A 27952-nucleotide genomic window follows, 5' to 3' on the forward strand; every position below is an offset into this window, starting at 1 on the left:
ACCGGGAAGCTAAGATGAAAACATCTCGGGGTAACCCCGTGACAAGGATGAACCTTCCCACCAATATTCTATTACATTTTCTTGCTGGCAGCAAAGGGCACTCTGACATGAAAGTGCACATGAATCAAAGGTGTGTCATTTAACTCCTCCATGCAAATAAAAGGCATCCATTCATCAATGCTTGCTGAACATTTATGGAAACCAAACAGAGCATGTGAGCACAGTGAGGTGGTGGGTGGTGCATTTCAGCAATAATACTGTGATAGTAGCTGTGAAATAGTGGGTCATCTCCACTGATGTGGACTTCTCTGAGTGTGGCATACAGGCTCCTGTTCATTGCTGCAAAAAATGCAAAGCTAATGGTGGTGACTCTGCTAAAAAATGGTGTTTTGTATTTGCTCTTTCAAATAATTTTCCTTTGCTCTTTTTATCTGTTGTAGTTTTCCATGGAAATAAATAGGAGGCATTACTTTCAGATTGACCTAACTTATTTAACAGTAGTTTATTTCTGCTTCCAGAACACAGCATTGCCCCTCCACCATTTACATTAGGATACTGTCATCAGCATCACCTGAGAAATCTAGCATCGTTTGTCTGTTTGTACTGTTGCTCTCTCAGCAGGTGATGTCTTGGCTGAAATCTTCCCTAAGGAAGTGATTTCAAACAGCTTGTAAGCATCTTTCCCAGCTTTGTCTTAAACAGGTGGTCTCTAACAGACCCCCATCAAAATTTGCCTCATTTTCATCACATCTCAGTGCTCATCTACAGTTTCAAACAGCAGCACTACATAATCAAGGAGTACCTTAACATAAAGCATAAATCCCCCTTCTCATCTTCCCTGCTATTCTTCCCGAGCAGCCTGTACCCTCCTATGCACATGCTCCAGTAGTGCACAATATACCACCACGATTCTGACCATGTTCTCTTTCTCCCTTTCAAAATGTTATACTTGCAGTTGTTCCTCTGCCAACTATGGACTTAACTTCTGATGATGAAGCCAATTTCATACTCCTGTCTGCAGGTTAGCACTTTCACTGCAAAAACTTTATTTCTTATTTCTCAGATGCAGATGTCCAAAGATCTAGACAAAAACAAAGATGAAGTTAAATTTCCACACTTGGCATGGAAGCTCCTCCCTGGAAATTCAGGTGATTAATGGAATCCTATGGTATTAAAAGGGCTTACAGGGAAATCAAGAGCTACAGTGCAGTAAGTGTGACATCTGTACTGGACAAATCAGAGGTACAATAATAGGCCAGAAAAATAATGGACACAGGAAAAAAGTGACAGCCCTTTATTTGTATTTGTAAAAGGAAGTCATGCTTCTCAAACTGGCTGGGCTTTTTGATCAGATAAAGCTAATATAATGTAGGTGAGCAGATTTAACTATTAAGACTGCATCTTCAGTGCTAACTAAGTCTATTTCTGAGTGCAGTCTCTGGTATCAGATAGAACTGCATGCAGTGCTTAGTGCTTGTGATCACCAGAATCGCCTGGCTGCACTGGCACTGTCTAAACACTTTCCTTGGGTTTCCATTGTAGAAAATGCCTGCTTTCCACACAAACAAACCATCATTTTTGCCCCAAAGCTTTAACAGGTGATATTAAACAATGACATGGAAGGAAAATAGTGAACTGCAGCATTGACATTTGTGGGCATACTGTTCACAACAAATAGTGCATTACTTGTCCAAACAGATTTCAAAGGGCAAACTCCCTGTCCTTTGTACTAAATGTGAAGGGAGTAAAAACTAATAAGGTTGTTGAAAGAAAATAGATAGAAAAAGTTCAGAACATGGGTAGTTCAGAAGAACTTTCATGAGAAAACAAGACCAAAATTGTTGAATTGTTTATTTTTGTGTTTTTTTTCCCCCCTTTTTTTTAACATATTCTCCAGTTGTTCTTTTGGAAGAGGCAAAATATTTTAAATTGTACTTGCAGGCAGACTGTATTGGAGAATTTTCACCCACAAGATTTAAAAACCTTAGGCATAAGGAGACCCAGACAGATATCCCTTAAAAAACTCTTGTATACAGATCATGTGATTCAGATTTATTTTAATTTACAGAGATTATCAGTCCTACACAAGCTATACATTTTTGTGTCAGGATCCACTGGGCATTCCAGCTTCGTGCATAGGAGTACTCAGTAATCTGAATTACTGAATCCAGAAGCCAAATGGGTTATTGGTCTTCACACTTGCAAATAACATGCAAGACTCCTAGGTGAGGCCTGTAATGCCTCTTTAAATACATTTGCAATCCCTGCTAGTCAGTCCTGCAGGGATGGAGAAAACTCGAGAATGTTTGGTTTCTGCTCCAGTAGGAAACATTCCATGGAAGTGCAGATGTCTGCAATGTGAACTGTGGCAGAGCAGCTGGGAATGGCTCCAGTTTGACCATGTACTATGGGGTTGTTCAGAATGGAGAAGGGAATGCTTTGGACCTCATTGCAGCCTTTCAGTACTTAAAAGGGAGCTTATAAAAAAAGATGGAGACCAACTTTTAGGTCTGACAAGAGGGGAGAGTTTTGAACTAAAAGAAGAGAGATTTAGGTTAGTTGTTAGGAGGAAATTCTTTACTCAGAGTGGTGGTTCACTGGCACTGCTGCCCAGGGAAGTGTGGGTGCCCCATGCCTGAAGGTGAGCATGGCCAGGTTGGATGGAGCTTTGGGCAGCTTCAGCTGGTGGGGGGCAGCCAGTTCATGGCAAGGGAGTAGGAACAAAAAGATATTTAGGGTTCCATATAATCCAAACTGTTCTATGATTCTATGACTTAATGATTCTCTGTGAGAGTAACGATATGAAAACTTTGTATAGCAACATCACAGTGAGCTTCCACCTTTTGCAGTACAATACCCAAAGTGTCACAGTTCCACACAGCTGGATAAATGCTTTCTCATCTCAGTATCTTCAATTTCAAGGGACAGCAGCCTACAGGCTCCCTCAGCAGCCTCTGCTGGCTCCTAAATTCTACCACAGGAACAAATCCAAGAAGTAAGGCTGAAGAGACCAACAGCATCAAAGCAACTATGTCATGGGCAAGATGCCACCCAACTGTCCTCCAGTTCCTCAGGGGATTGCCTAGATGCCTTTCCATCCCTTTGACTGTCATTGCCCATAGTGCTTTGCTGCCCCAGTGCTGCCTTGCAGTTCCAGTTTAGCTGTGGTAGACAGCTAAGTGCTACACAACTGTTTGCTCGCTGTCTCAGCAGGAGAGACTGAAAAAGTAAAAGTGAGAATATTTGTGAGCTGAGGGGAAGATACCTTAACAGATAAAGCAAAAGCAAGCAAAACAAAATTAGGTATTCATAGAATCACAGAATTCCAGCAATTGGAAGGGACATCAAGAGATCATTAAGTTCAACCTCTCTGCTAAAGTAGGTCCCCTACATCACACAGGTCAGCATCCAGACAGGTCTTCAATATCTCCATAGAAGGAGATTTCACAACATCTCTGGGCAGCCTGTTCCAGTGCTCCTGCCACCATTACTGTAAAGAAGTTATTCTGCATGTTTGTATGGAACTTCCTATGTTCAAGTTTTGGGCCACTCTTCCTTGTCCACACACCACCAAGAAGATCCTGACCTCATTCATTTGCCTTCCTTTAGATATTTTTAAACACTTATCAGTTCCCCCCCTCAGTCTCCATTTCCCCAGGCTGAACAGACCCAGGTTACTGAGCCTTTTCTCATATGGGAGATGCTCCAGCCCCCTTATCATCTTTGTGGCCCTCTGCTGGACTCCTTCCAGAAGATCCCTGTCTTTTTTGAACTGAGGAGACCAGAACTGGACACAGTATTCTAAATGTGGCATCACTAGGGCAGAGATCCCAACGTTAACTGCCATCTCTCTCAGAGTCCCATTCACAGGGCATTTGCCTAGGAAGTGAGAGGTCTGTGTGCAGCACTCTTCACAGCTAAGGAGGGATGTGCGTTCTCAGCATCCTTGACATGCCTCTGAGATCTTGGTCCCTTACCAGCAGGTAAGGATGTGTTCTGTTTGGATTCACTGTCCACAGCCCCACCTCAAAGCTTTTCCACTGTGCAGGCAGGCACACTAGACCTACGCCAGCACTGTTGCCAAGTTATGGCTCTAGTTCCCATAGAGACAAATGTAGTTAGATCCCTCCAGTCTCTTGCTCACCGTTTTCCTCTAGCTGTGGATGGCTTTATGCTTACTTTTATCACGAGACAACTTCTGGAGGTGTTTCCTACATGAATGACTGTAAGAGCCGAAATCATTCTGAGGTGAAAAATCTGACGACAGTGTGGAGGTCTCTTGTGCTCTTAGCTATATTGAAGAGGACTAGGCATCTACATCTTGAGCACAGCACTGCCTAGCAGGAGGAGCTAAGTACATATTCTGCATCTCTCCTCCTCTGGCCTTCCTGCCACCCTCTGTGCCCATGTCCCGCTGGGTGGCAGGAGGCACTCTGTGAATTCAGCAAGAAGCTTGGATGAGGAGAGCAATCCTTTGCAGCCTAGCCCTGAAGTTTCTGTATTATTCAGCACTGTTCTGTGCTGTGTGGAGGTTGCTGTATATGCAGTGGGGCTGTGTGGGTAAAGTACATATAGGTCAATCTTGTGGTTTGCCTTTGAGGATTGAGCTAGAGGAGAAAGGAGAATTTGTCAGGTTCTATATGCTTTATGCGTCCTTGATCATTCTCATTAGCTGTTCCTTTACCAGGAGCTTCCCAACCACATACCCCTTCCTCCACCAATCTTTCCAGGTCTTCTTTCCTTACCTCTGTAGCCCCCAACTGCCCAGGCCCTGCTGGCAGCCCTAGCTGGCTGCCCCAGTTAATCCCTTCAGTGCTGATGTCTGAGTGACTTCCTCAAAGAGGAACGTGGCTATAGCCAAACCCATGGAGAGCAAGAAGTCTGTGCTGCTGAATGGGTGAAGTTCCCTGACTTCCTTTCCACTTTAAAAAAAATAAAAATAAATAAATAAAAATCTTTTCATGATTTTGAGCATGCAAACACTGCTCTTGGCCAAGTTCTTACGGCAGGGTCTGCTTGACATTGGTTTGCCCTGTAGCTCCTGCTGGACACTGACAGAGAATGCCCTACCTCTGCTGTAGCAATTCTGCTCAGCGTAACAGGAGAGCTCACAGGAATGTCAGCACTGGGCAAGCAGAAATGTCAGAATGCTGCTCTGTGACAAAACCTTTCATCCCAGTGCTTCTGGTAGGATGTGACAGATGGTAAGAAAACATTTTCCATATCAAAGGGGCATTTATCAGTTCAGTTTAGATGTGCTCTGTGTTTGCTGCAGAATGTGTTTACGCCATGTTTTTGATGCATCATCTACTTGGGAAATGTGCCATTAAACTAACACTACCAATAAGCGTGCCTGAAGGAATGAGGTGAGAGAACTGCTAGAAGCAATACACACTTTCCCAGGAAGAATTACTTAGGGTCATAATGAATGAGACTTAAAACCCACAGACTGAAAATTGTTGTGAGTCATACATTCTTTGCTAAGGTGAATGCAAACAAAACTTCCTTGGTTTATCTGTGAGCACTTGTGAAGATAAGCTAAAATTGCAGACTGGTTATGAAGGAATTATGATGGCCTTGCTATGCCTTGTCCCTTGTGCTCCATTCAAAAACTAATTTCTACAGCTTGGAATGCAGTTATGATTTACCTTCACTGAATGTCAGGGAAGGTGAGTGAGTCTGCTCTAGGAGGAGCACCGGTGACAGATGTGTTGTGAAGTAGCTTCCTACAGAATGAGTTAACAGAACACAAGTGGCAAACAAACCCCATAATCTGTGATCAGAAAATGGGCAGATTTCAGATGCACACTACAGGTGCACCATTACTGAGACTCCTGTCTGCAGTGCTAACAGCAGTGGAAGAGATCTGGGCAGCATGTTCCAGCCAACAAGATGACATTCAAGGTGCCCTTTCCATAACTCAGCAAAGCAGCTGAGGGGTTCCTGTTACAGAGCAGGTGAGTGGGGTGTGCAGGCTGGGAGACCACTGGATTAAAAAAAGTAATGGAAACAGCAAGTGGCAGGAATCAGGGAGAAGGAAGTTGAAGGAAAGGAAAGGAGAGAGGGAGCATGATATTACTCCCTGTGGGCAACATAGAATGAGCTGTACTTTTGATATCAAAGGTCCCTGTGACCCAACTTTCTGTCTTTGAAAGTGATGCCCAGGAAGGAGCCTGAGGCAACGTAGAGTGACATTTCATCAAAACTCACCCAGTTGCCAGCAATATGTATTTATGGAAGCCCTGTGCAGCACATGATGTCCGGGTATTCAGTAGCTCATGATGAATTCCAACAGATTAATTGGTCCAAATATTTTTTCAACCTGTGAACTGTTCTCTGAAGGTACAGCATAATGCTGTGATGCACTACTGAGGATAACTCAGAGAAAAGCAGACAAGCAAACGTGGTTTTCTTCACTTTGTTACTATATCTGACTGAATGCTACAAATAAATATATTCTTCTCACTTCTAATTTTCATATGAAGTCACACATTAAGGAAGCATAAACACTTATTAAACTGCAGAGAATATCTACAAGACAAAGGTGTATTCCAGACTCATGCTGGGAATAACTTCTAATTAAAGTGCAGCTGTGCAGCATGGACACCTCCGCTGTGCTCCCATCTCAAACTGTCATTAATGTCCCGGAACCTGCACACATCTGTCCCTGAAAACCATGTAGCGTAGGTGTCAGGGCCTCATCACCAGCTTCTGGTGCTATATCTTCTTGCCCCACTGACAGTCTCCTATCATGCCACTTTACGCACTTGAGGAGAGACAGCCTGTGGTTCAGTGCCTGTTAGTGACTGCTGCAGAAGGCTCAATGCAAATGAGGTCTTGTAGAGGGATGAGTGCCTGTTCATGTCAGCTCAGTATCTTATATATTAATTAACGACTGTTGAATTTCAAGGCACACTTTTCTCCAGACCACCTGTCTCTGTCCTGGTCCAGTGGGCAAAAAAGGTTGGGAGACAAATCTAGTAAGATTTCAACTCATTTGAATGAGTTTGGTGATAACATCTGGGCCAGGTAGTTTCACCAGGTTTATAAGAGCTCAGCTTTTAGTGAGAGCTGGATGCTGGGTGGTAGCACACACGACCCAAAGGAGGGTCCATCTCAGTGGCTCCGTTCTGCCACCTGCTGGCGACTTGTGCCCGGAGCACGAATAGAGCAGGGCTGCCTGTGTGAGCTGCCTGTGACTGACAGGAGCTGCTGGAGCCCGAGGCCTAGGAGAAAGCTCCCAGGGACTGTGTGCTCCAAAACAGGCCAGGGGACAAGGGGATAGGCGCAGCTACTGCCCCAGCTGATGTCTCTGGGCCTTGACTTCCTCTACCTGGTTGCCTGTGGGGACTGAACTTTCTGCAAGCGTCTGAAGCTGGGAGCAAGCTCTGCCTCTGACTTCACCCTCACCCACTGAGGCTGCAAGGAGAGGCAGCTGTGCACTCCGACAGCTACTGCTGGTCTTGTTCATTTGTTGATAGCTGGGACAGGTGATCACCCCCAGCACACACGCTCCCAGCTGAACACCGGCAGTACCTGTGCAGCTGCCGTGCTCCTGGTGGCACAGCACATCCCAGCAGAGCAGGGCAAGCACCCAGGCGCTGCCTTCACACACTGCCATTCCACTGGCTTAGAGGGGCCGCTCCGGCCTGCTTCTGACTGCTCCCATTTCAGCCGAGAAAGGAGCTGTGCCAGACGGAGCAAGACTTGCTGGGATAAGAATAGCACCTGCCATCTTAGGACACAGCACAGTTGTCCAGCTCCTGCACGGCAACACGTTGCAGTGAGATATAGAAGGCAAGCTACCCGCTGAGGAATGTCTTCGAGTGCTATTCATGGAGGCGCCTCATCTACAGCAGCAGGCCTGGCCCCACGCAGGAGCCTTGCAAGAGGGGGTTATTTTGAGCTTTGGGCACTGAGGACGAAGGGACACAAATGGCAGCGATCCTCCAGACAGGCAACCTGCAGAGCTCTGTGCACAACTGACACAGCCGTCACCGCTTCCGGGGATGACTCTTGTGAAGCTGTTGGGCGATGTGGTGGGACCGGAGAGCCCAGCAGATGGGGGCCAGGAGGGAGCTGAGAATTCCCTGCGGAAATGAGGGCAGGCCTCAGGCCCGCCTGTCCCAGAGCTCAGGCACTCCACTGCCTGCTTTGGTTTTGGCCACATCCCTAAAGCATCGGCACATAACTTTGTGCAGGTGAACGCTGTGATCACAGGTGACACGGTTAGACTCACAACTTGATAGCTGCTTTATCTTCAGTGAATTACTTGCCCTTTTATATCAGTGCTTGTTGTAACATTTTCCTTTGTACAGGTTATCAAAGAAAGCAGTTTCAAGTGCCACACTAACCAGTTTGTCCAGGAGCCTGCTTATTCTTCACAGCTGCTGCCTTCTCTCTCCCTTTGACTGTCTTGGTGGCTGCCTTGCATTCTTCTAATGTGGTGACGTTTCCTTGAGCCAATGGAGCGAATGGCAGTGCAGGGTCTGCAGGGTAGAATTTAAGCGCCTTAGAGGTTTATGTTTGTACACGGTTGCCCTGCCATTACAGTTAATAGGGATGCTCATTATATGCTATGGCATCTAGACTCTACTCAGCCTCACTGGTGGCTTTGGTGTGAGGTATGTGTGGACAGGGATTCTAGAGACACTGAAAGGGAACACTGAGATTATAGGTAAGTCTAGAAATTCAGTGCTGACCAGAGAGGTCCTGGTCATTACGGCAGAGCCATGCTTGATATCAGGCAAGGAACTTAGATGAAAGGGATGAAGAGGCATGAAAAATGTTGGCAGCCTGTAAGTGAGCCATGGGGGAAAATGATGCAGTGTCATGAGAAGGGAGAACTAGTCTGGTCTCTCTGCATTGTGTTGTGAGGCTTTTTTAAAATCTTGGTGACTGAAAATGGAGGTCTGCTCCTGAAGAAACATCTCCCATTGATCTCTTCAGACAGCAGTGAAGTCTACTGCTAATGGCTCGTCATCTACTCCACATCAGTCAGCACCAAGGGCTCCTGCAGTGTGGAGTGATGGGCTTGAATGGCGAACGTTCCAGCCAGGGGAAATGCTTCAACACAGGGTATAACTGTGCAAATTTAAATGACAGTAAGGATGACTAAACTCAATGGACATCAGTTACCACTAACCTGGTTTTGATTCATTGTATGCTCAGCCCTGTGGCCTTTGTTCTTTCTGAGAGAATCCTCCACGTCCATGTGGTCTTCCTGAAAGTAAGGGAGAGAAGATACTAGGAAGTACATATCTGCCAGTTAAAAATCCATTTAGACTGACATCTTTGCATATGTTTTTGACACACAGTGATGCTGTCCGTGTGCCTTTCACACCAGCCAACGGCCATTTGCAGTATGTCAAAAGGCTTCAGCCACGACAGCTAATAGAGGGCAGGAGACCACAGCTGTACCTGCCCCACATGTGTCCTGTTTAGATCGGGGTCTGAATAGAGGGAAAAGTATTTCCCAATTTCCCCTTTCCCTTCTGACCCCTAGACCCCCAGAATACTCTCAGCTCAGCCTGTGTGTAGGCCAAAAGGAAACACCTGCTATCTGAGGGATAAAATACCCATCAGCTTTCTTCTTTTCCCTTGCCTGAAGCTGTGCCACACACAGACTGCTGTGCAAGAGCTGACAATGCTGACATTGGAGGTGATTTGCTGAGGAGGTGCGTTCTTCTATGCAGCATGTGGGAAATGAGCCCTGAGCAGGCTTCCTTCCAGCAGGTGGCCCCAGGCAGGGCTCGTCCATTTGCCACATTGGAAGAAAACCACAGATAAATGGCATCAGCTCAGAGAATCTAAAGAGAAAATGCACAGTTTAGAGGCACCATCAAAGTGTCGTAACAGTGCACTAATTTTGGTGTCTGCAGGAAATTGCTTCTGCTGAGGAACTGTCTGTCCGTCATGGTATGATACACTGCGCCATCTGATTGCTCAGTTAGAGACCAGTGTTCAGGATCTGTGAGTGCCAAGATGGCAACACATAGCAGGGAAGGGAGAAGGGAAGGGAACGCTCTCCCTTGCCACTCACATGGCACGTAAGCTGTGCTGACAGGACACTTGGAGAAGCATTAAAAATATGAGCGGGCATGGAGCTGGAAAACAATGTATGTAGATGCATTAGTAGTATCCCAAGCTTATTCGGGAAAAATAAAAGGAAAAAAGATTGGAAAAAAAGGGATAAAAACAACAATAACAAGGAAGCCATTGTTGGTAGTGCTTGTGCATATTAATCTATGGTTTTTATTCTCTAGACATTGACACGGTTACAAAGACATTGCAGAAGAAAGAGACAGAGGGTTCACATTTTGTACACTCCTCAGGCCTCTTTGCAGCCTCATGACATCCTCACTCTTCCTCTTCAATCCTCCTATGGAATTCCCGGCTTTTTGCTCGGAGCTTGTTGACCTGTGACTCTGCAATGTCAGCCCGCTCCTCGGCTTCCTCCAGCTCGTGCTGGATCTTGCGGAATTTGGAGAGGTTGACATTGGACAGCTCCTCCTGTACAAGGACAAGGAGTTGGGGGTGAAGAGCCCGGCTATTTTCTTTCCACATGATTGTCAAGTTCTTTCAATTGTAAAGGATCATAGGCCTTTTTCGCTTATAAAAAACTCAATGCATCCTTTTTTTTTTTTTTTTTTCTTTTGAAAAATTCTTATTTTTTGTATTCTTAACATTGTTGACAAGAAGAACAATTCAGACACATTTCTGTTATACGCTCCAAAATAACTTTAGTGCATTTGGCCTCTCTGTTTCCTTTCTATCATCTCATTACTTTTGTAGTGAAAGCCAAAGCAGATCTAGAAATGTGTCAAACAACTTGAAGCCTACCACAGTTGACAAACCACACCTCCCAAATTTCTCATTTTCTTGATCAACACTCTTACCACTATTCAGAATAATACTTACAGCCTCCTCAGATTGTCTCTTGTAGGATTTCACCTTCATCTGCAGTTTGTCTACCAGATCCTGGAGTCTAAGAATATTCTTCCGATCTTCCTCAGACTAAAGCAGTTAGTAAGTGGGAAAGAAAGAGAAATTATTTTCCCCACACCACAGAATGACATTTCCTCTTGGATTTAATGGAAAAATACCTTGACTTTCTGTCAGGTGGGTGTGTCAACACAAAGATGCCATCAGCCTTACCTGGTAGGTCAGCTCCTTCACCCTCCTCTCGTACTTGCGCACACCCTTTACGGCTTCAGCGCTGCGCTTCTGCTCAGCATCAACCTCCCCTTCCAGCTCCCGCACCTGCAATGAGAATCCCATCGTTGGAGCTTCCCTGCTCTCTCTGACCTGGGATTGCACACTCTTGTATAAATTACCAGTCCTACGCACCCTGGCCTCCAGCTTCTGGATTTGCTTCTTGCCTCCCTTCAGGGCCAGCTGCTCTGCCTCATCCAGACGGAGCTGCAGGTCCTTCACCGTCTGGTCCAGGTTCTTCTTCATCCTCTCCAGGTGGGCACTGGTGTCCTGCTCCTTCTTCAGCTCTTCTGCCATCATGGCTGCCTGGAGACACAAAGCAGCAAAGCCAGGTTGGAGTCAGAAAACATTTTGGGGGAATGCATCAGCCATCAGCAGAGAAGGCACCCTGACTCACGTCGGTGATGGCCTTCTTGGCCTTCTCTTCAGCATTGCGGGCTTCCTGGATGGTGTCCTCCATTTCACTCTGAATTTGGGTAATGTCTGTTTCCAGTTTTTTCTTGGTGTTGATCAAACTGGTGTTCTGTACAAATAGAGATTGCAAGACTTGTACTCTGAGACCTGAAATACACCAGCTACAGTACAAACAAATTCTTTACTCTTCAACTATTCAAAATCTGGAATTCTGTGGTCATGCTGTGACCATGTTTCCATTGCTGGCACCGCTATTCCCTGCCACCAGAATAGTGTCTACACAACTAGTTTGAGCATCAAGGCCTCACCTGGGTATGGAGGAGCTGCACGCGCTCACTTGCATCCAGAAGCTCCTGCTCAGCCACTTTCCTTGAGCGCTCCGTCTGCTCCAGTGCTGCCCGCAGCTCCTCAATCTCAGCCTGCAGCAGGTTTGCTCGGCGCTCCACCATGGCCACCTGCTCCTTCAGGTCCTCCTGCGTCCTGAGAGCATCGTCCAAATGTATCTGAGTGTCCTGTAGAAGAGGCAAGAGAAATGACAAGGGGCACAGCAAATGCTGGTACCTAAATTGTCAGGGAAGACATTCCCTTGGATGTATTTTGCTGGACAGACCTTCAACACTGTCTGTGTGTTTCTCAGGTTCTTTTGTGCCTCTGCAGCCAGGCGGTTGGCATGGCTCAGCTGGATCTCCATTTCATTCAGATCTCCCTCCATCTTCTTCTTCAGTCTCAGGGCTTCATTCCTGCTCCTGATCTCAGCATCCAGGCTGCTCTGCAAGGACTCCACAATTCTGAGGTGGTTTCTCTTCATCTGGTCAATTTCCTCATCTTTCTCTGCTATCTTCCTGTCAATCTCAGACTTGACCTGGTTGAGCTCCAGTTGGAGGCGCAGGATCTTCCCCTCTTCATGTTCCAGGGAGGCCTGGATAAATGGTTCTGATCACTTATAATGTAAGTAAAACTTTCTAGCTCATTACAGCATATCTCAGGAAATCTGAGGTAGATAAACTCTGTAGCCAGAACAGAGGGCAACCATGCCTTTCTTGGCCATATTTCCTCATTGCTGGTGTTTTTAGTGTGACTACCAGTTATTATGAGCATGTACCTCAGCTTCTTCCAGAGCAGCCTGGATTTCCGACTTCTCCTGCTCAATCTGCTTCTTGACTTTTTCCAGCTCATGAATCGCCTTTCCTCCCTCTGCAATCTGCTCCGTGAGGTCAGAAATCTCCTCTGTAGCAAAAAAGGGATAATCACATGGTCAGATACAGAGCATAAAGGGAAAGGCCCTGTGACACCAGCATAAACAGCTCCCCTCCCATCACTACAGGCACGGACCGAGGTGGAGAGATGGGCAGGAAAGCTTCTGAGAAAGCCCTGCCAGCAACAAAGGCTGAGCGACTTACGCTGCAAGTTCTTGTTCTCGCGCTTCAGCGTTTCCAGGTGGTCCAGGGACTCCTCATAGGCATTCTTCATCTTAAACAGCTCTGTGCTGAGGGACCGAGACTCCTTCTGGGAGGCCTCCAGCTCAGCCTGCGTTTCCTCATACTTCTGCTTCCACTCCGCCAGGATCTGAGGAGCAGCAGAGCGTGAGTATGGATGTGGCAACCACCTTCTGCTCAGGAATCACAGGGCTGGAGCCCAGAATACCTTGTCAAAGTTCTTCTGCTTCTTGTCCAGAGCTGCACAGGCAGCATTTGCTCTCTCCACATCAATCATCAGGTCCTCCACCTCATTCTGCAGCCTCTGCTTTGTCTTTTCCAGGGAAGCGCATTTGGCATTCACAGCTTCCACGTGTTCCTCAGCATCCTGCAGGCGCTGGGCCAGCTTCTTCCTGGGAGGTTGTAAGCACAGCTCAGTATTTGGGAGCAAAGTGGAGATTTTTATGTAGTTTTCATCATCATTCTCAGGCACTCCACAGTATTCTGCCCAGATGCACCTAGTGCAGAGCGTTTCCCAAACTTTGTTCCCTTTTCCTTTCCTCAAGTCTAGACATCCCTCATCTCACTGCATACATCGTACATTGCCTTTCTCTTCGTTCTCTGTCATGTGGACTGTTTGTCCATCATCTCAACAGCACCAATTTCCCCTTCATAGCACTCCTCTCCAAACTACTATTTAACTTTTGCCCTTCAGTATCTCAGTGATTTCTTCCAGTTTCTGCTACTTTTTGCCAGCTTTCTCCACTTTCCCCACGTACTTGGCCTCCTCCAGCTCCTCTGTGCGCTGAATAGCATCTGTCTCATATTTGGTTCTCCACTGGGCCACTTCGCTGTTGGCCTTGGACAGGGCACGCTGCAGCTCACCCTTGGCTTCTTGCTCCTCTTCGTATTGTTCCCGGAGCAAGTCACAGTCATGGCGGGCAGACTGCAAGCTGTGGGCCAGGGCATTCTTGGCCTGGGAATTAAATTATTTGAATAAGGAGTTACAGTATTCTGGGAAATATCTTCCTTTCACCTGAAAACTGTATTTTCTCCCAAGTGAAACAGTGATTTACACACAACATGAAAAAAATGAGGCCAGAGCTCAATGCTCTACAGAGGGCCAGGAGTCTGCACCAACAGGGCCTAGACTGCCTGTGCTTGTCATTTATTGTGTAGTTTTAATTAGGTCAGTGTTTGAACTACTGGAATTGCACAGAAACCATTAATGATCTTTACCTTTATCTCTTCTTCTAGTTGCCGCTTTAGTTCTTCAATCTGTTGTGTGAAGGCCTGTTTCCCTCTGGACAGCTGAGAAATTAAACCATCTTTTTCCTCTGCCTGGCGTGAGTATTCACCTGGTAAATATTAATAGTTAGAAAACATTTCAGCCACCAATCTTAGATTCAATTATGCCACGAAGGGCAATATCTCATTTCCAAACTAGAGCTTGGCTGTCTAACCAGATTCTGTTTGCAGGCGAGCTCTTTGAGCACTGAGATCACTGATCATGCGCTGATTCTGCTCATCCTTTGTTTTGAATTCACTTAGTTGGTCTTCCAAAGTGCGGCACATCTTTTCCAGGTTTGCCTAGTTATCAAACGTACATAAGAAAAAAGAGTGAATACTCAGACTCTATCTTATTTACAGAAGGAATATATGGCGAGAAGATACATTTTAAGTATATAGGGACAATGTGCATTAATTAGGCTTTTATATATTCAATTTGGAGAAAATACAACTGACAATGTTTAAGCAAGGTAAGACTGAATATAAATACACTAAAAATGTGCTTAAAAAAGCATTTCTTTACCTTGGCTTTGGAGACAGACTCCATGTTGCTGGCCAAGTCATCAATCTCCATCTTCAGCTCACTTTTCTCCTTCTCCAGCTTCTGCTTGACTCGCTGCAGGTTGTCGATCTGCTCCCCAAGCTCCGCTGTGCTGTCCGCATGCTTCTTCCGCAGGGCGGCAGCCGTGGCTTCGTGCTGCAGCGTGGCCTCTTCGAGGTCACGGCGCATCTTCTGAAATTCTGCCTCACGCTTCTTGTTCATCTCAATCTGAGCTGCTGTAGCCCCTCCTGCTTCCTCCAGGCGCCCACTGATCTCCTCCAGCTCCCTGGAGAGGTCAGCCCGGTGCTTCTCTGCTTTTGCCCGAGAAGTTCGCTCTGCCTCAATTTCCTCCTCCAGTTCCTCAATGCGGGCCTGGAGAACATCAGGAATCCTTCACACCCATGTTCTTCTCCTACCTGATCTCAATATGTGTGATAGAGGAAATGAACCAGAGACTTGCCTGCAGCTCCTTGATCTTCTTCTGTAACTGCATGCCCAGAAGTTGTTCATCCTCAATTTTGCTCTGGATTTGGCTGATTTCAAAGTCTTTCCTTTGAAACAATATAAATGGTGTTAGTGTCTGAACAAAGCTCCCCAGTGCACCTGCACAGCACTCAGGTTCACATAGCCATACTTACTTCTTCAGCTTCTCATCCAGCTGCTGTTTATCATTTTCCAAATCCATTATGCTGTCATGGGCCAATTTCAGGTCTCCTTCAAGTTTCCTCTTAGCTCTCTCGAGGTCCATGCGCAGCTTCTTCTCTTGCTCCAGGGACCCTTCCAGCTAAACAGAATGAGATCATCAGTGATGATGTGAAATGTGCCAGCCACATTTACCTCTACAACTGTCCTGTAATGGCTCTGTGCATTTTGCTTACATCATCCACTTGCTGCTCCAGCTTGGTTTTAGCTTTGGTCAGCGTATTGACTTTGTCCTCTTCAGCCTGCAGGTCATCCAGTGTCTGCTGATGGGCCTCTTGGAGGGCTTTCTTCTCTTTTGTCAGCTTCACAATGGTCTCATCCAGGGCTGCCATCTCTTCTGTGAGGTTTTTCACCTTTGACAAGAAGGTAGTAAGTATAGATAAAAAATGTTGATTACAATTTAATACTGTGCAACAAAAGTGAGCAACATGTTCCGCCTCATACCTTGTTTTCAGTGGCATGCTTTTCCTTCTCAACTTTGGCCAATGTTAACTCCAGGTCATCTATATCTTTCTTCAGCTCTGAACATTCATCCTCCAGTTTCCTCTTCTTGGCTGTCAGCTCAGCATTAATTTCCTCCTCATCCTCAGCCCTTTCTGTTACCTCCTTTACTTTGGCTTCCAGCTGGATTTTGGTTTTGATGAGCTGGTCACATCTCTCCTCAGCGTCAGCCAAGGCATCAGCTTCCTGAGGGGAAAAATGCACTTTTTTCAGATATGCCCTTTGAGCAGATATTGTGATTCTCAGCTTCATAAATGTAGATTCCTTACAAGCAATTTTTTAGTTAAATATTTGTTTTGTATTGCAAGAGAAAGAAATACACTTTTTAATTTATTTTTTAATTGGTGATTTTAATACACCTGTTTTTAAAAGCTAGTACCAAACAAAATCCTTTGTTATCTATACCAAGATCTGAGTATTAAAATACATATGTATGTGTATATGCATCTTAACCCATGAACAGAATATGTAAATTTGGGTTTAATCATATGAATATCTCTCGTAATTACAAACATTTACAAAGTGCTGAGTGATAATCATATGCCAACATACATACAAATATCAAAATGACACTTATGTTGACAGCATTTTTTGTTTCTCTTTTTTACCTTACTGGATTTTTAGAGCAACTGTTTCTGCTTTTTTCTCTGTATTAAATGGTTTCAGCTTTTTCTCTGCAATACTTCTGTCACCTCCAGTAGCTGCCAGAAACTGAGTCGTTTGGAATATACTTTTGCATATGACACCAAGCTGAGAAGTACAGTTCATAGACTGGAGGGAAGGGAAGCCTTTCAGAGGGACCTGGGCAGGCTGGAGAACCTAATGAGGTTTGACAAGGCCAAGTGCAGGGTATTGCACTTGGGCCAGGGCAACCCCAGGTATTTATACAGACTGGAGGAAGATCTCCTTGAGAGCAGCCCTGCAGAGAAGGATTTGGGGGTCCTGGTGGACAAGGAGCTGGACATGAACCAGCAGTGTGAGCTTGCAGCCCCGAAGGCCAACTGTGTGCTGGACTGCATTAAAAAAGGGGTGGCCAGCAGGGAGAGGGAGGTGATTGTCCCCCTCTGCTCAGCTCTTGTGAGGCCCCATCTGCAGTACTGCGGCCAGGCCTGGGGACCCAGCACAGGAAGGACATGGAGGTCCAGAGGAGGCCACTAAGATGGTCAGAGGGCTGGAGCAGCTCTCCTGTGAGGAAAGGTTGAGGGAAGTGGGCTTGTTTAGCTTGGAGAAGAGAAGGATCCGGGGATCCTTCTCATTGTGGCCTTCCAGTACTTGAAGGGATATAAGCGTATAAACAGGAGGGGGAACGGCTGTTTGTGAGGGTAGGCAGTGATAGGACAAGGGGGAATGGTTTTAAACTGAGGCAGGGGAGGTTTAGTTTAGATATTAGGAGGAAGTTTTTCACCCTGAGAGTGGTGACACACTGGAACAGGTTGCCCAAGAGGGCTGTGGCATTCCTGCAGCCATTCAAGGCCAGGCTGGATGTGGCTCTGGGCAGCCTGGGCTGCTGGTTGGCGACCCTGCACATAGCAGGGGGTTGGAACTGGATGAGCACTGTGGGCCTTTGCAACCCAGGCCATTCTGTGATTCTTTGATTCTATGCTTCTAAGCCTTTAATTTTTTTTCATTATTATTATTTTTTCCAGCAGACACCTTCTGGTGTTTACTTTTATCTCATCTTTCAGTCTAGTAGGAATTTTATGGGGAAAAAAAAAAAAAAAAGATAATTTCAGCAGTCTTTTTACAGTTCAAGATATTTTCAAAAGGAGATCGTTTAAGCTTTCCTAGGTGCCACTTAAGCTGCATAGTGCTGCTGTGACAATATAGTCTCTTCTATTCTATGAATGCTTTGATTCAGAATTCACAGGATTAAAATCTCATAGATGTACTGTGTATTTTTATCTAGTGATTCTGAGTACTTTTAGAAGGTAAGATGAATATATTATTTACTCTTAGCTCAGCATTTTAACATGGTAATCTCTGTAACAGGAAGAACACCACCAACATTGGAAAGGAAGAAATTATCTTGTTTAACTGGAATATAGAAAGAAAAAAATGCCCTCTTTATATTCCCTAAAGTAATGTATTTATAAGGACAGACATTCTCTGTTTTGGAAGGGTCAGAGAGCATAAATAGAAGAACAAAAGTATACTACTAAAAGTAAAATTTCTTAATTGCTCTGATCAGTTCAACTGAATGTAAGTGATAATGGTCTCAGCCAGCACCACAGGACTGGTGACCAGCAGTAGTTCCTGATGAAGCAGCATGAAGCTGCATCAGAAGATTGGGAAAAGGATCTTCAAAATGAGGGTGGTTGGGCTCTGGAGCAGGCTCCCCAGGGAAGTGGTCATGGCACCGAACCTGTCAGTATTCAAGAATTGTTTGGTCAGTGCTCTCAGAAACTTGGTTTGAATTTGAGCAGATCCTGTGTTGAGCTGGGAGCAGGACTCAGTCACTCTTGGGTTCCTTCCTACTCAGGATATGCTGTCGTTCTATGATTTTGTGGAATGTCTCACCCATCGTATCCATGTGGCCATGAAATGCTATGACTGCAGCCTTCTGACGGCTCTTACTGTAGCTAGGTGGGTTTTTCACTGCAGCATTTAATGATGTACAACTTAATTAAATTACATTGTACTTCCTACGTGTCTTTTGAAAATGTAGTCAGCTTTAAGTTCACAGTCAGTTAGAATCAGTCATACTGGTAGTACTCACAGCCTGCACTTGAAGCTGCAGATCATTTTTCTCCTGCACCAGCTTCACCATTTTCTCCTCCAGCTCCTTTCTCTTTGCCTCAGACTTTGCAAGCTCTTCCTTGGTCTTCTCAAACTCTTGTTTCATGTTGGCCATCTCCTTCTCAGACTCTGCGCTCTTCAGCAGTGGCTTGATCTTGAAGAACAGCTTCATCCAGGGCCAGTGCTTGACATTCATGAATGCACGAATGTTGTACTGGATGCAGAAGATGGACTCTCTGAAAGGTTAAGTCAAATAAATATTGACAATTTAGAGTTGGATGACACAATATACCAAGTCCAGTAAACCTTAAAGAAATGTCTACCTCCTCTCCACCATTTTTTGGTACTCCACTCTCATCAGGAAGCCCCTGCACCTGGCCTGTGTGCGAGTGATGAGCTGTGCCAGCTTCTCATCCCTCATCTCCTCCAAAAGGCCAATCAGTCCAGCTTTGAAGAACACCTTAGGTCATAAAACAAAAATAAGTACAATGCTTATTGGTCACTGCAGCCAAGTAACCAGTTCTTCCATGGCAGATAACACAGGAAGTTAAGAGAAAAAGCAAAAACACAAAGAATATGTGTAGTTACCATCTGTAGTTCCTCTTTAATATCTTCAGTCATGCTGGTCTGGCTATTATAGTCATATTGCAGTACATGAAAACTATAAAAGCCAGACCTTATTCCATTGTTTTTATTCTCGATTCTTCTTTTCTATAACTTTGTCTTCAATTAGCCCTTAGAATTATTCCTCACCAATAATTTCAAAGTACTGACTGAGTAAGTGTCTAGTTTATGTGTTTTATACTCATTGTTTAATTCCACATGCTATCTGATGAATCTCAGTATCATCTGCAAGCTTTACAGAACAAAAAACACATAGTTCTTGAAACAAACATTTCTGATACCTTGGTGTGACCAAATTTATATTGAGTGTGGTCTATATCAATTGATCCAAGCAGTTTCTCACAAGCCTTCTTGCTGTCAATGAACTGTCCCTCTGGAATAGCACTTGCATTCAGTACTTTGTACCTGGGGGACAAAATGATAATATAAACAGGTCTGTTGTTGTGATCAGTTACCTGGTATGCTGCAAGAAAGAGAACATAACTGCACTGCTAAATGTAAATGTTAAGAGAATGTTTTTGTCACCACGGGAGAAGTTTGAATTTCATAAACTACTCAAGATGGCCAAAGTCCAGGAATGGAATGTAGTTTTACCTCTGTTTAAAATCTGCATACAGGACTCTGTTGGGAAATCCTTTCCTGCAAATTCTGATCCCTTCCAGCACACCATTACACCTCAGTTGGTGCAGAACCAGCTCATGCTCCATGGCACCTAGCAATCCAGAGTATAAATGAGCACTGTATTCTGTAGTATGGCAGAGATCAGATACTGAAGGTTGTCTGTTGGTGGGTCTCTTACCAGGTGTTTTTGTTTCATTTGGGATGATACAGCGTACAAAATGGGGGTGGGTGCTTCTCAGATTGGTCATCAGCTTGTTTAAGTTCTCCTGGGAGAGTCATCAACAAAAGTTTATATTAGCAAATATAATCTTCACTGTGAGCATCAAGCCCTCTGTAATGATATAACATATCAGACAGAATCCTGAACTGAAGCCACCTGCAGAATTTTTTTGAGTTTCCACATATGATTATTCATTTAATGTAGAAAATTTGTCTGTTTTGTCTGTAGAATACATTGTACTCTCAAACATAAAATTTTATGACATTTCTCTGAATCTAGTGGAATGCCTTCAGTAGAAATGATTTCCATCTTCCATTATATGGACCAGGAGAGATACACAGATAGCTCCGTGAGTCAGTTTGAAGCATACTACAGTATGCACTTAAAGTGGATCACACTACATTGAACAAAAATATAAAGCTGAATATTATATGTCTAGGTTGCATATTTCACTAGTAAGGTGAGAGGAGAATGAGGTGACATTAATCCCAATGTTGGTTTGTAACTAATCTCTGAGTAAGTTTTTATACTGTCTATAATTAGTGGAGGGAGGCAGGTACCTCAAGGGGATATTTCCAAAAAAGCAGTCTCAACATCTTTCTGTAGAAGGAACTATTTTATATTAAGAAGGGAACACCAAATGAAGGGCGAACATCATAATAAATAGCCTTGAGGATAGTTAAGATATGTATGGTGCTGACAGGCAGCAAGACTTGGTTATGAGAAGAAAAGTATACAGCATCTTAAAAATCCACATCCCAAGGTGTGATGGTACTTCAACTATAATAGGCTGATCCATTTATCATGAAAATTAAATATTAGACATATTAATGAAGGAAACCAGAAGGCGGAAAGAATGTCGTTACAGGGCAATAAACGTTTCTGAAGCCAGAGGAGTGCACTTGAAGGAAATATGCATATTTTAGATATATCTTTGAAGTTTCCTGTATAATGTTGTTCCATTTGAAGACACTGTCTTGTGAAAAGTGGACAAAAAGAAAAGTCATGCAGTCAATGTAAGAACAGAAGTAAGTTACAGTGGGTTCACTCCTATCAAAGCATGGCTCAAGAACTTCAGGCCCTCTTTTTTATCACAGCTCAGCAGGGGGTAGGGGGAGAGGGGAAAAGCTATTTTAAGTAATGAATTTCTTCCTCATCTTAGGAAAAAATATTGAATTCTGTACTGTACCCGGAAAAGAGCTGAGACAGTCTGGAAAGAAGAACCTTTCTTCTTGCCACCTTTCTTGCCAGCACCAGCACTAGCCTCTGCAAGATAAAAAAAAAATAAATGTAAGAGATTTCATATTTTTGGTTTTGCCTTTTATGGTACTTTTTCTACTTTGTAAATTGGTAAAAGTATGAGTCTGAAAGAGCTGACCTGCTTCTGCTCCACCGTAGTTGGCAAACAGTAAGGCCAAAGTTTTCAGTGAAGATTTCTGGTACAGCCCAATGACAGTTTCATTCAAGGGGTCTTTGTTCTTCTCAAGCCAGCCAGTGATATTATAGTCCACTGTGCCAGCATAGTGGATTAGGGAGAAGTGGGCCTCAACCTTTCCTTTGGTAGGCTTGGGCTTTTGGAAGTTGCTGGACTTGCCCAGATGCTGGTCATAGAGCTTGTTCTTGAAAGAGGTGTCAGTTGCCTTGGGGAACATGCACTCCTCTTCTAGGATGGAGAAGATGCCCATGGGCTGAAAGAAGTACACAGGAGACACAATCAGCAATTCAGTTTTTGGAGCACTTATGGTACCCAGTGACTTGACAAGGTGGAACACACACAAATTAAAATACGGGAAAGTCCATTTAAACAAGAAAATACTTTTTTACTGTGAGGATGATCAAGTGTTAAAAAAGATCATCGTTATCCAAGTTTGTTGTCTGAGATATTCAAAACAGCTTTGTGGTCCTCAGAAACCTGTTCTAGCTGACTTTTATTTGACCAAGCGGGTTAGATTAAGTAACCTCATAGATCCTCTGCACTCTGAAATTCTGTGATTCTAATTTCTTACCATTCTGTCAGCCACATAATACTGCATCCTGCAAAGGATTAAAGTGCAACTGTTTGCTATTAATTATGCATTTCCATCTCCTGAGTCTATTTTACAAAGATACGGCTGTATTGCTTTAGGAGCACAAGTCTGTTGCAGCTGAGAGGTTAGATGGAAACTCAAATGTAAACATATTCTAGCTGTTTTGAGAAAACATTTTGAGTGTGAATTTAACAGTCTTTTAGCACTTCAGAAGAGATCAGTACAAACCTGCTGCCATAAACAGCCTTAATGTCTCAATTGACAGATAAACTAAACAGCAATATATTTTTGAATATCAAGATCTAAAAATTTGCTTATGAACAAGGAAGGTTCCTTTGAAAGCTTGAGATCTAGTAATTATAAAATTTGTATTCTCACACCTTCTCAATGAGCTCAATGCAGGCAGCCAGGTCCATCCCAAAGTCAATGAATGTCCACTCAATGCCTTCCTTCTTGTACTCCTCTTGCTCCAGAACAAACATGTGGTGGTTGAAAAACTGTTGCAGTTTCTCATTGGTGAAGTTGATGCACAGCTGCTCAAAGCTGTTGAACTGGAAATAAAACGATAAAGACTCCTATTTGCAAGATGCAGTAGTAACTGCAAAACCTCATCCTTTAAAAATACAGAAAGCAGCTATATTGGTTTCATTGTGCCTACACATTTCTTCATTCAGCTTTAAGGCTATGTAACAAGATAGAGAAATGCTTAAAAGTCACTGTTCATAACAATATTTTAATCCTTGATTAAGCTGTGAAGACAGAATATACTTCCTACATCACCTGAGGCTACACTACAGAAAAACGATTACACATATCATGAACTATTTGTGTTATGATCATTTAAACCGGAGAATTTTTCTGTCTGAACCATTCTGCTCTTTTGAGTTTTTACCTCTTGATAATGAGCCTACTGTCATGAAAAATAATAATAATAATAATAATAATTAAAAAAAATCCTTAAAAGGGTCATATTTGCTTTATAGAAAAAAAAAAAAAAAAAAGAAAAAAAAAAGGCAAAAAAAAAAGGCAAATAGGAATTGTAGAGTAGATTGGATAGGAAAAGACCTTAAAGATCATCAGGTTCCAAACAATTACAATAAATTATGTGATGATAATATAAACATGTCTTAAAGTCATCATAACACCCAGCTGTGACTTCCAAGCAGCTCTTACAAATCCTTGTTACTTACATCAAAGATCTCAAAGCCAGCAATGTCCAGGACACCAATGAAGTACTGCCGGGGCTGCTTGGTATCCAGCTGCTGGTTGATGCGAACAACCATCCACAAGAACATCCTCTCATAGACAGCTTTTGCCAGAGCACCTACAGCATTGTGCACCTAAAACGAAGGCAGATGTCCGCATTTACCATACAGAGCAGAGAATTACCAAAGTGATCTTAATTCAAAGCATGGTTTCAGGTTACTGTGTTTCTTACCTGTTGTACAGTCTGACCCTTGGTCACATATTCATTCCCAACTTTGACTCGGGGGTAGCACAGTGCCTTGAGCATGTCAGCTGAATTCAGGCCCATCAGGTAGGCAGCCTTGTCAGCCACTAAACAGCAAAGAGAGATGGAAAAGAAGAACTCAGCATTACTAACATTTTGTATCTTGAAGTATTTTGTAAGCACTGCAGTGCTGAGGTTTCTGTTCTTTGAAATCTGCTGACAGACTCTCATAGAAAGAATCTTAGTGGCATCAAAGCCATTATGCATGTTGAGCTTTTTGAAAGAACTTATGTTTGAAGTTCTTCATTGAGGCATGCAAAATGTAATGATGTTTTGTAAAAATTTCAGGAACACAACTGAAAGCTGAACATCTGTGGTCTGTATGTAGCTCAGAAGTAAAAACTCATGGGATTCTGTCCTTTCTGATGCAGCTGCAGTACTTCCAACCTTCTGCCCAGTCTTTTGGCAAGAGAAGCCATCACTGGGAAAACTGGAGACATGGTTTCACGATCCTACTACAGCAGAGAGGAAACAAATGCACCTTTCACAACAGAGTTCCCTGAGCGTCTGGCAGGTGAATGAGAAAAGGAACATGGCCACCCATTTTATTAGGACTGAACCACTTTACTGTTCTACAAGGGTTGCAAGGTATGTCCAACAAAAGTATGAGCAATAACATTACAGAGAAAAAATCCACATCTCCTGGCAGTGTACACAGGATGGTTTAAATTGTTAATTGGGGATAAAAAACAAAACAAAAAACAAAAAACAACAAAAAAAAAAAATCCAGAGATTTTACATCAGAGAAATTGATAAAATAGGAGGATAAGTGACTGTTTCTGACTTACTGTTTTCCCTGGGTTTCTCAAGCTCAACATTGTCTAAGACACAGAGTGGCTGAAAGGACCATTAGCTACTGAGTTCAACAGTACCTTCTGTGCCATCTGGCTCTGCCTGCTCCTCTCGCTGTTTCTGCTTGAACTTCAGATTCCCATAGTGCATGACAGCCCCTGTCAGCTTGTAGATGGCAGTCTTTTCATCAGCACTGAAGCCCAGGATGTCAATGGCACTCTAGTAATAGATTCAATATAGTGAAATATTTGTCTGGATATATGATCTATAACAGTTGACCTGTTTTATGCGCTACTCACATCTGTAGCCATAAGCTCCTCCTTGTCATCAATGCTGGGGACAGTGATCTCACCTTGACTCACAAAAGGGTAGTCGTACGGGTTGGTGGTGATAAGGAGCATTTCTGAAAATAAATGAATGTTCATGGATTAAATTTCATTATTTTCATAAAGTTATTAATTGTTGCTCTGTAATCTTCCTCCAAAAAGCTCAGTGATGTCTCCTACCTATTAGCTCTGGCTTCTTGTTGGAGGTGATCTGATAAAAGATGTGGTAGCTTCGTTCTGCCTTGAGCTGGAAAGTAACTCTGGACTTTTCCAGCAGATCTGGTGAGGAAGGAGAAAAGAGTTAGGTACCAGACAGGACATGGAGGTGGGAATTCTGGAAGGAATTTGAACAGGCCAGGAGCATCTCTTACAAGTTTCAATGTCAGCAGAAGCCAGTTTGCCTGTGGCCCCAAAATGGATTCTGATGAATTTACCCTGTTGAGGAAACGGGACCATTTCAGCCCAGATGGCTTCTTTGGACAGCTCCTTATTTAAGAATATCACTAGCCCCATCATTACTGTGTGGTGAGCAATGACTTACAAAGCGTGAGGAGTTGTCATTCCTCACAGTCTTGGCATTCCCAAAGGCCTCCAGCAGGGGGTTGGCACTGATGATTTGATCCTCAAGTGTTCCCTACAGGATAACAATTATTCCTCAATAATCCTTATTTTCCAAAATTCATGCTAGGAACAGAATAAACATTGATTTCAGACAGTATCTCTTAATGTACCTGCATTTTGCCAGGTGTGTCTTCCTTCTTCTTCTCCCCACTAGCTGCAATTGTTGCAAAGTACTGGATGACACGTTTCGTGTTCACAGTCTTCCCTGCACCGGATTCTCCGCTGTCAGGCCAAACAGAGAAGCAGAGAGCGTGAGGTCAGGGAGAAGGTCCCCTGGCACAGGGCAGCCCCACAGGGACCCGAGCAGGGAGTGAACTTACGTGATCAGGATCGACTGATTCTCGCGGTCTGTGAAAGAGATAGAGATAAGTAGACTTTTCCTTCTGCTCATAAATAACAAGAAACACAAAATGTGGGAGACAAATATGAACTGGAATCTGCAGGGAGTGCAGGGATGGGAGACAGTGAAAACCCCTGGGAGTTTTAGCTAGTTTTAGCTATCGTTCTGAGTAGCACTGAGCTGGCTTAAAATGTAAGTTGGAGCTTCTTCAGAAAGTCCAAGCATTAATTTCCAGAAGCAAGTAATGGATTTCCTTCCATGTCCCAACAGTGGTAAGTATAAGCTCAAATGGAGGTATAGAGCTGTCAGAGGCACGTGGTCCTCACACAATCTGTGTACCTTCTTGCCCTTCACACAGTTCTCATACAGGAATCTGATCAAGCTGCCTACTTCTGTTCAAAGTAAAAGACTGTATGGAATAATAATATGTTTAATTCAGTCACTGCAAAAAAGTAAATTATGAGTCCAGCATTATTTCTGCAGTGAGAGAGTGTAGCTTTAGGTATGATATGCAGCTAGAAATAAGACACAGTGCTGAATGTATGCATGCTTCTAGTACAGTGCTTGAAATTAGTTCCTCTTTAACTTGATCAATTTCTGTCACACAGCTCCATGATGTTTGTAACTGGCTTTTCACATACTCCAGTAAGAGCAATGGGGCTCTTCAGTTCAGGTTGCCTTGAAGGAGATCAGGCACTCACCAGTCAACATGAACTGATAGGCGTTGTCAGAGATGGAGAAGATGTGTGGAGGGGCCTCCTGGCGCTTTTTGCCTCGGTAGGCCAACACCACCTCCGGGTTGTACACCGGCAGCCACTTGTAGGGGTTGACAGTGACACAGAAGAGGCCCGAGTAGGTCTGTGAGGAAGGGACACAGCACGTTGGCTTCCACTCAGCCTGGCACAGCAGTCCTCCCCAGCTACGCTACCCCAGGAAGAGCTGCTGGTACTTACGTAGATCATCCAGGCTGCATAACGCTCTTTGAGGTTGTACAGCACAGCGGGTTCATGGAGGTGGGTCATCATGGCCATGTCCTCAATTTTATCGTACTTGGGAGGGTTCATGGAGTAGACCTGATCTTCCTTCACAGTCAGAGTCTGTCAAGGAATTGAAAGATCTGTCTGTCAGCCAGAAGCTCAGAGTAGAGATTGAATGCTGATGTGAAACTTGCTTTTTTCTCACCTCTCCACCTTCAGTCTTGACAGTGACCTTCCCTGTTTCCCTGCTTTGGATTGTGCCTTTCACAAAGGATTCCTTTGGATGCGCCACAAAGACTGACGACTTGGCATCAAAAGGCTTGTTCTGGGCTTCAATTCTTTCCTTCTCTGACTTTCGGAGGTAGGGAGCTGCCTCCCCAAAGACAGCCATTTCAGCATCTGAAGAAGCCATGGCTGCTCTTCACTGAAGACACCTCAGCAGAATACTCTAACGGGGAGAAGTAACATGGCACAGCTCATTTAGATATATTCTATAAGACTGGGAAACTGACTGTGACTTGGTTTTTCTTCAACTTGTACTATATGGAGCATCTAACATGTCCTAATGGAGGATTTGACTGACCTAGACTAGGTGTTCAGACTTCTAGAAGAGCAACATCTGATCACCTTTTAGAACTGTAGGCTTGGGGCTTTAAGAACATCATGTCTGTAAGATGAGTGAAGCTGCTGAGCAAGATTTATTTTAAGATATCATTACTAGCAGTTGAAATAAATGTGGAGCATCTTGTTTAAAGATGGAGAAACATTTCTAATAACACATAATATAAAAGACCTACAAACTTGAAAAACTGAACCTGTGGGGCATTTACTTATTAACTATAATTGTAATAGGAAGGCAGAGGAAATTAATGAATTTTGCTACTGAAGTTGCCATCAGGAAGAAAAGGGCGGGATCTGTGTCCATTTAATACTCTGCTGTAATTTAATTTGTTTATACATTTGTCATTCATGACTACAGTGTCCAAATACTCTCATCTTCAAAGTTCTGACTTGCATGAAACAAAATTCATGCACTGAAACTGGAATTGCCATGACTGCATAAAGCTCCCAAATAAATACT

At 43.9% G+C, this 27952-nt stretch overlaps 1 protein-coding gene across 1 annotated transcript; it reads right to left on the reverse strand.

The window, feature by feature from the left end:
* Window positions 1-10359: 10359 nt before the first annotated feature.
* LOC140260075 (myosin heavy chain, skeletal muscle, adult-like) lies at window positions 10360-27283 on the reverse strand. The gene is made up of 38 exons (XM_072352049.1): window positions 27077-27283; window positions 26848-26991; window positions 26596-26752; window positions 25875-25902; window positions 25665-25776; window positions 25475-25567; window positions 25305-25368; window positions 25114-25212; window positions 24907-25010; window positions 24688-24826; window positions 23744-23862; window positions 23496-23645; window positions 22686-22856; window positions 21657-21966; window positions 21468-21544; window positions 20237-20324; window positions 20032-20149; window positions 19719-19842; window positions 19137-19273; window positions 18794-19049; window positions 16021-16263; window positions 15753-15929; window positions 15513-15658; window positions 15335-15425; window positions 14857-15246; window positions 14507-14633; window positions 14283-14401; window positions 13823-14019; window positions 13273-13456; window positions 13029-13194; window positions 12731-12855; window positions 12239-12547; window positions 11937-12140; window positions 11612-11737; window positions 11350-11520; window positions 11158-11262; window positions 10921-11016; window positions 10360-10512 (listed from the first exon to the last, which is right to left on the reverse strand). Exons 1-38 carry the CDS (start codon window positions 27281-27283, stop codon window positions 10360-10362), a joined length of 5826 nt encoding a protein of 1941 aa, XP_072208150.1.
* Between the last annotated feature and the right edge of the window lie 669 nt (window positions 27284-27952).

Source organism: Excalfactoria chinensis, chromosome 17, assembly GCF_039878825.1.
Source record: "Excalfactoria chinensis isolate bCotChi1 chromosome 17, bCotChi1.hap2, whole genome shotgun sequence".
NCBI classification, from domain to species: Eukaryota; Metazoa; Chordata; class Aves; order Galliformes; family Phasianidae; genus Excalfactoria; species Excalfactoria chinensis.

Excerpts from the sequence above, each read along its gene's own strand:
- LOC140260075 (XM_072352049.1), bottom strand. The coding sequence starts at position 27,283 with ATGGCTTCTTCAGATGCTGAAATGGCTGTCTTTGGGGAGGCAGCTCCC. Across the intron at positions 19,843-20,031 it reads TATGCAGATTTTAAACAGAG|GTACAAAGTACTGAATGCAA; the intron begins GTAAAACTACAT and ends TTTGTCCCCCAG. Across the intron at positions 16,264-18,793 it reads TGCAGCTTCAAGTGCAGGCT|GAAGCTGATGCCTTGGCTGA; the intron begins GTGAGTACTACC and ends TTTTCCCCTCAG.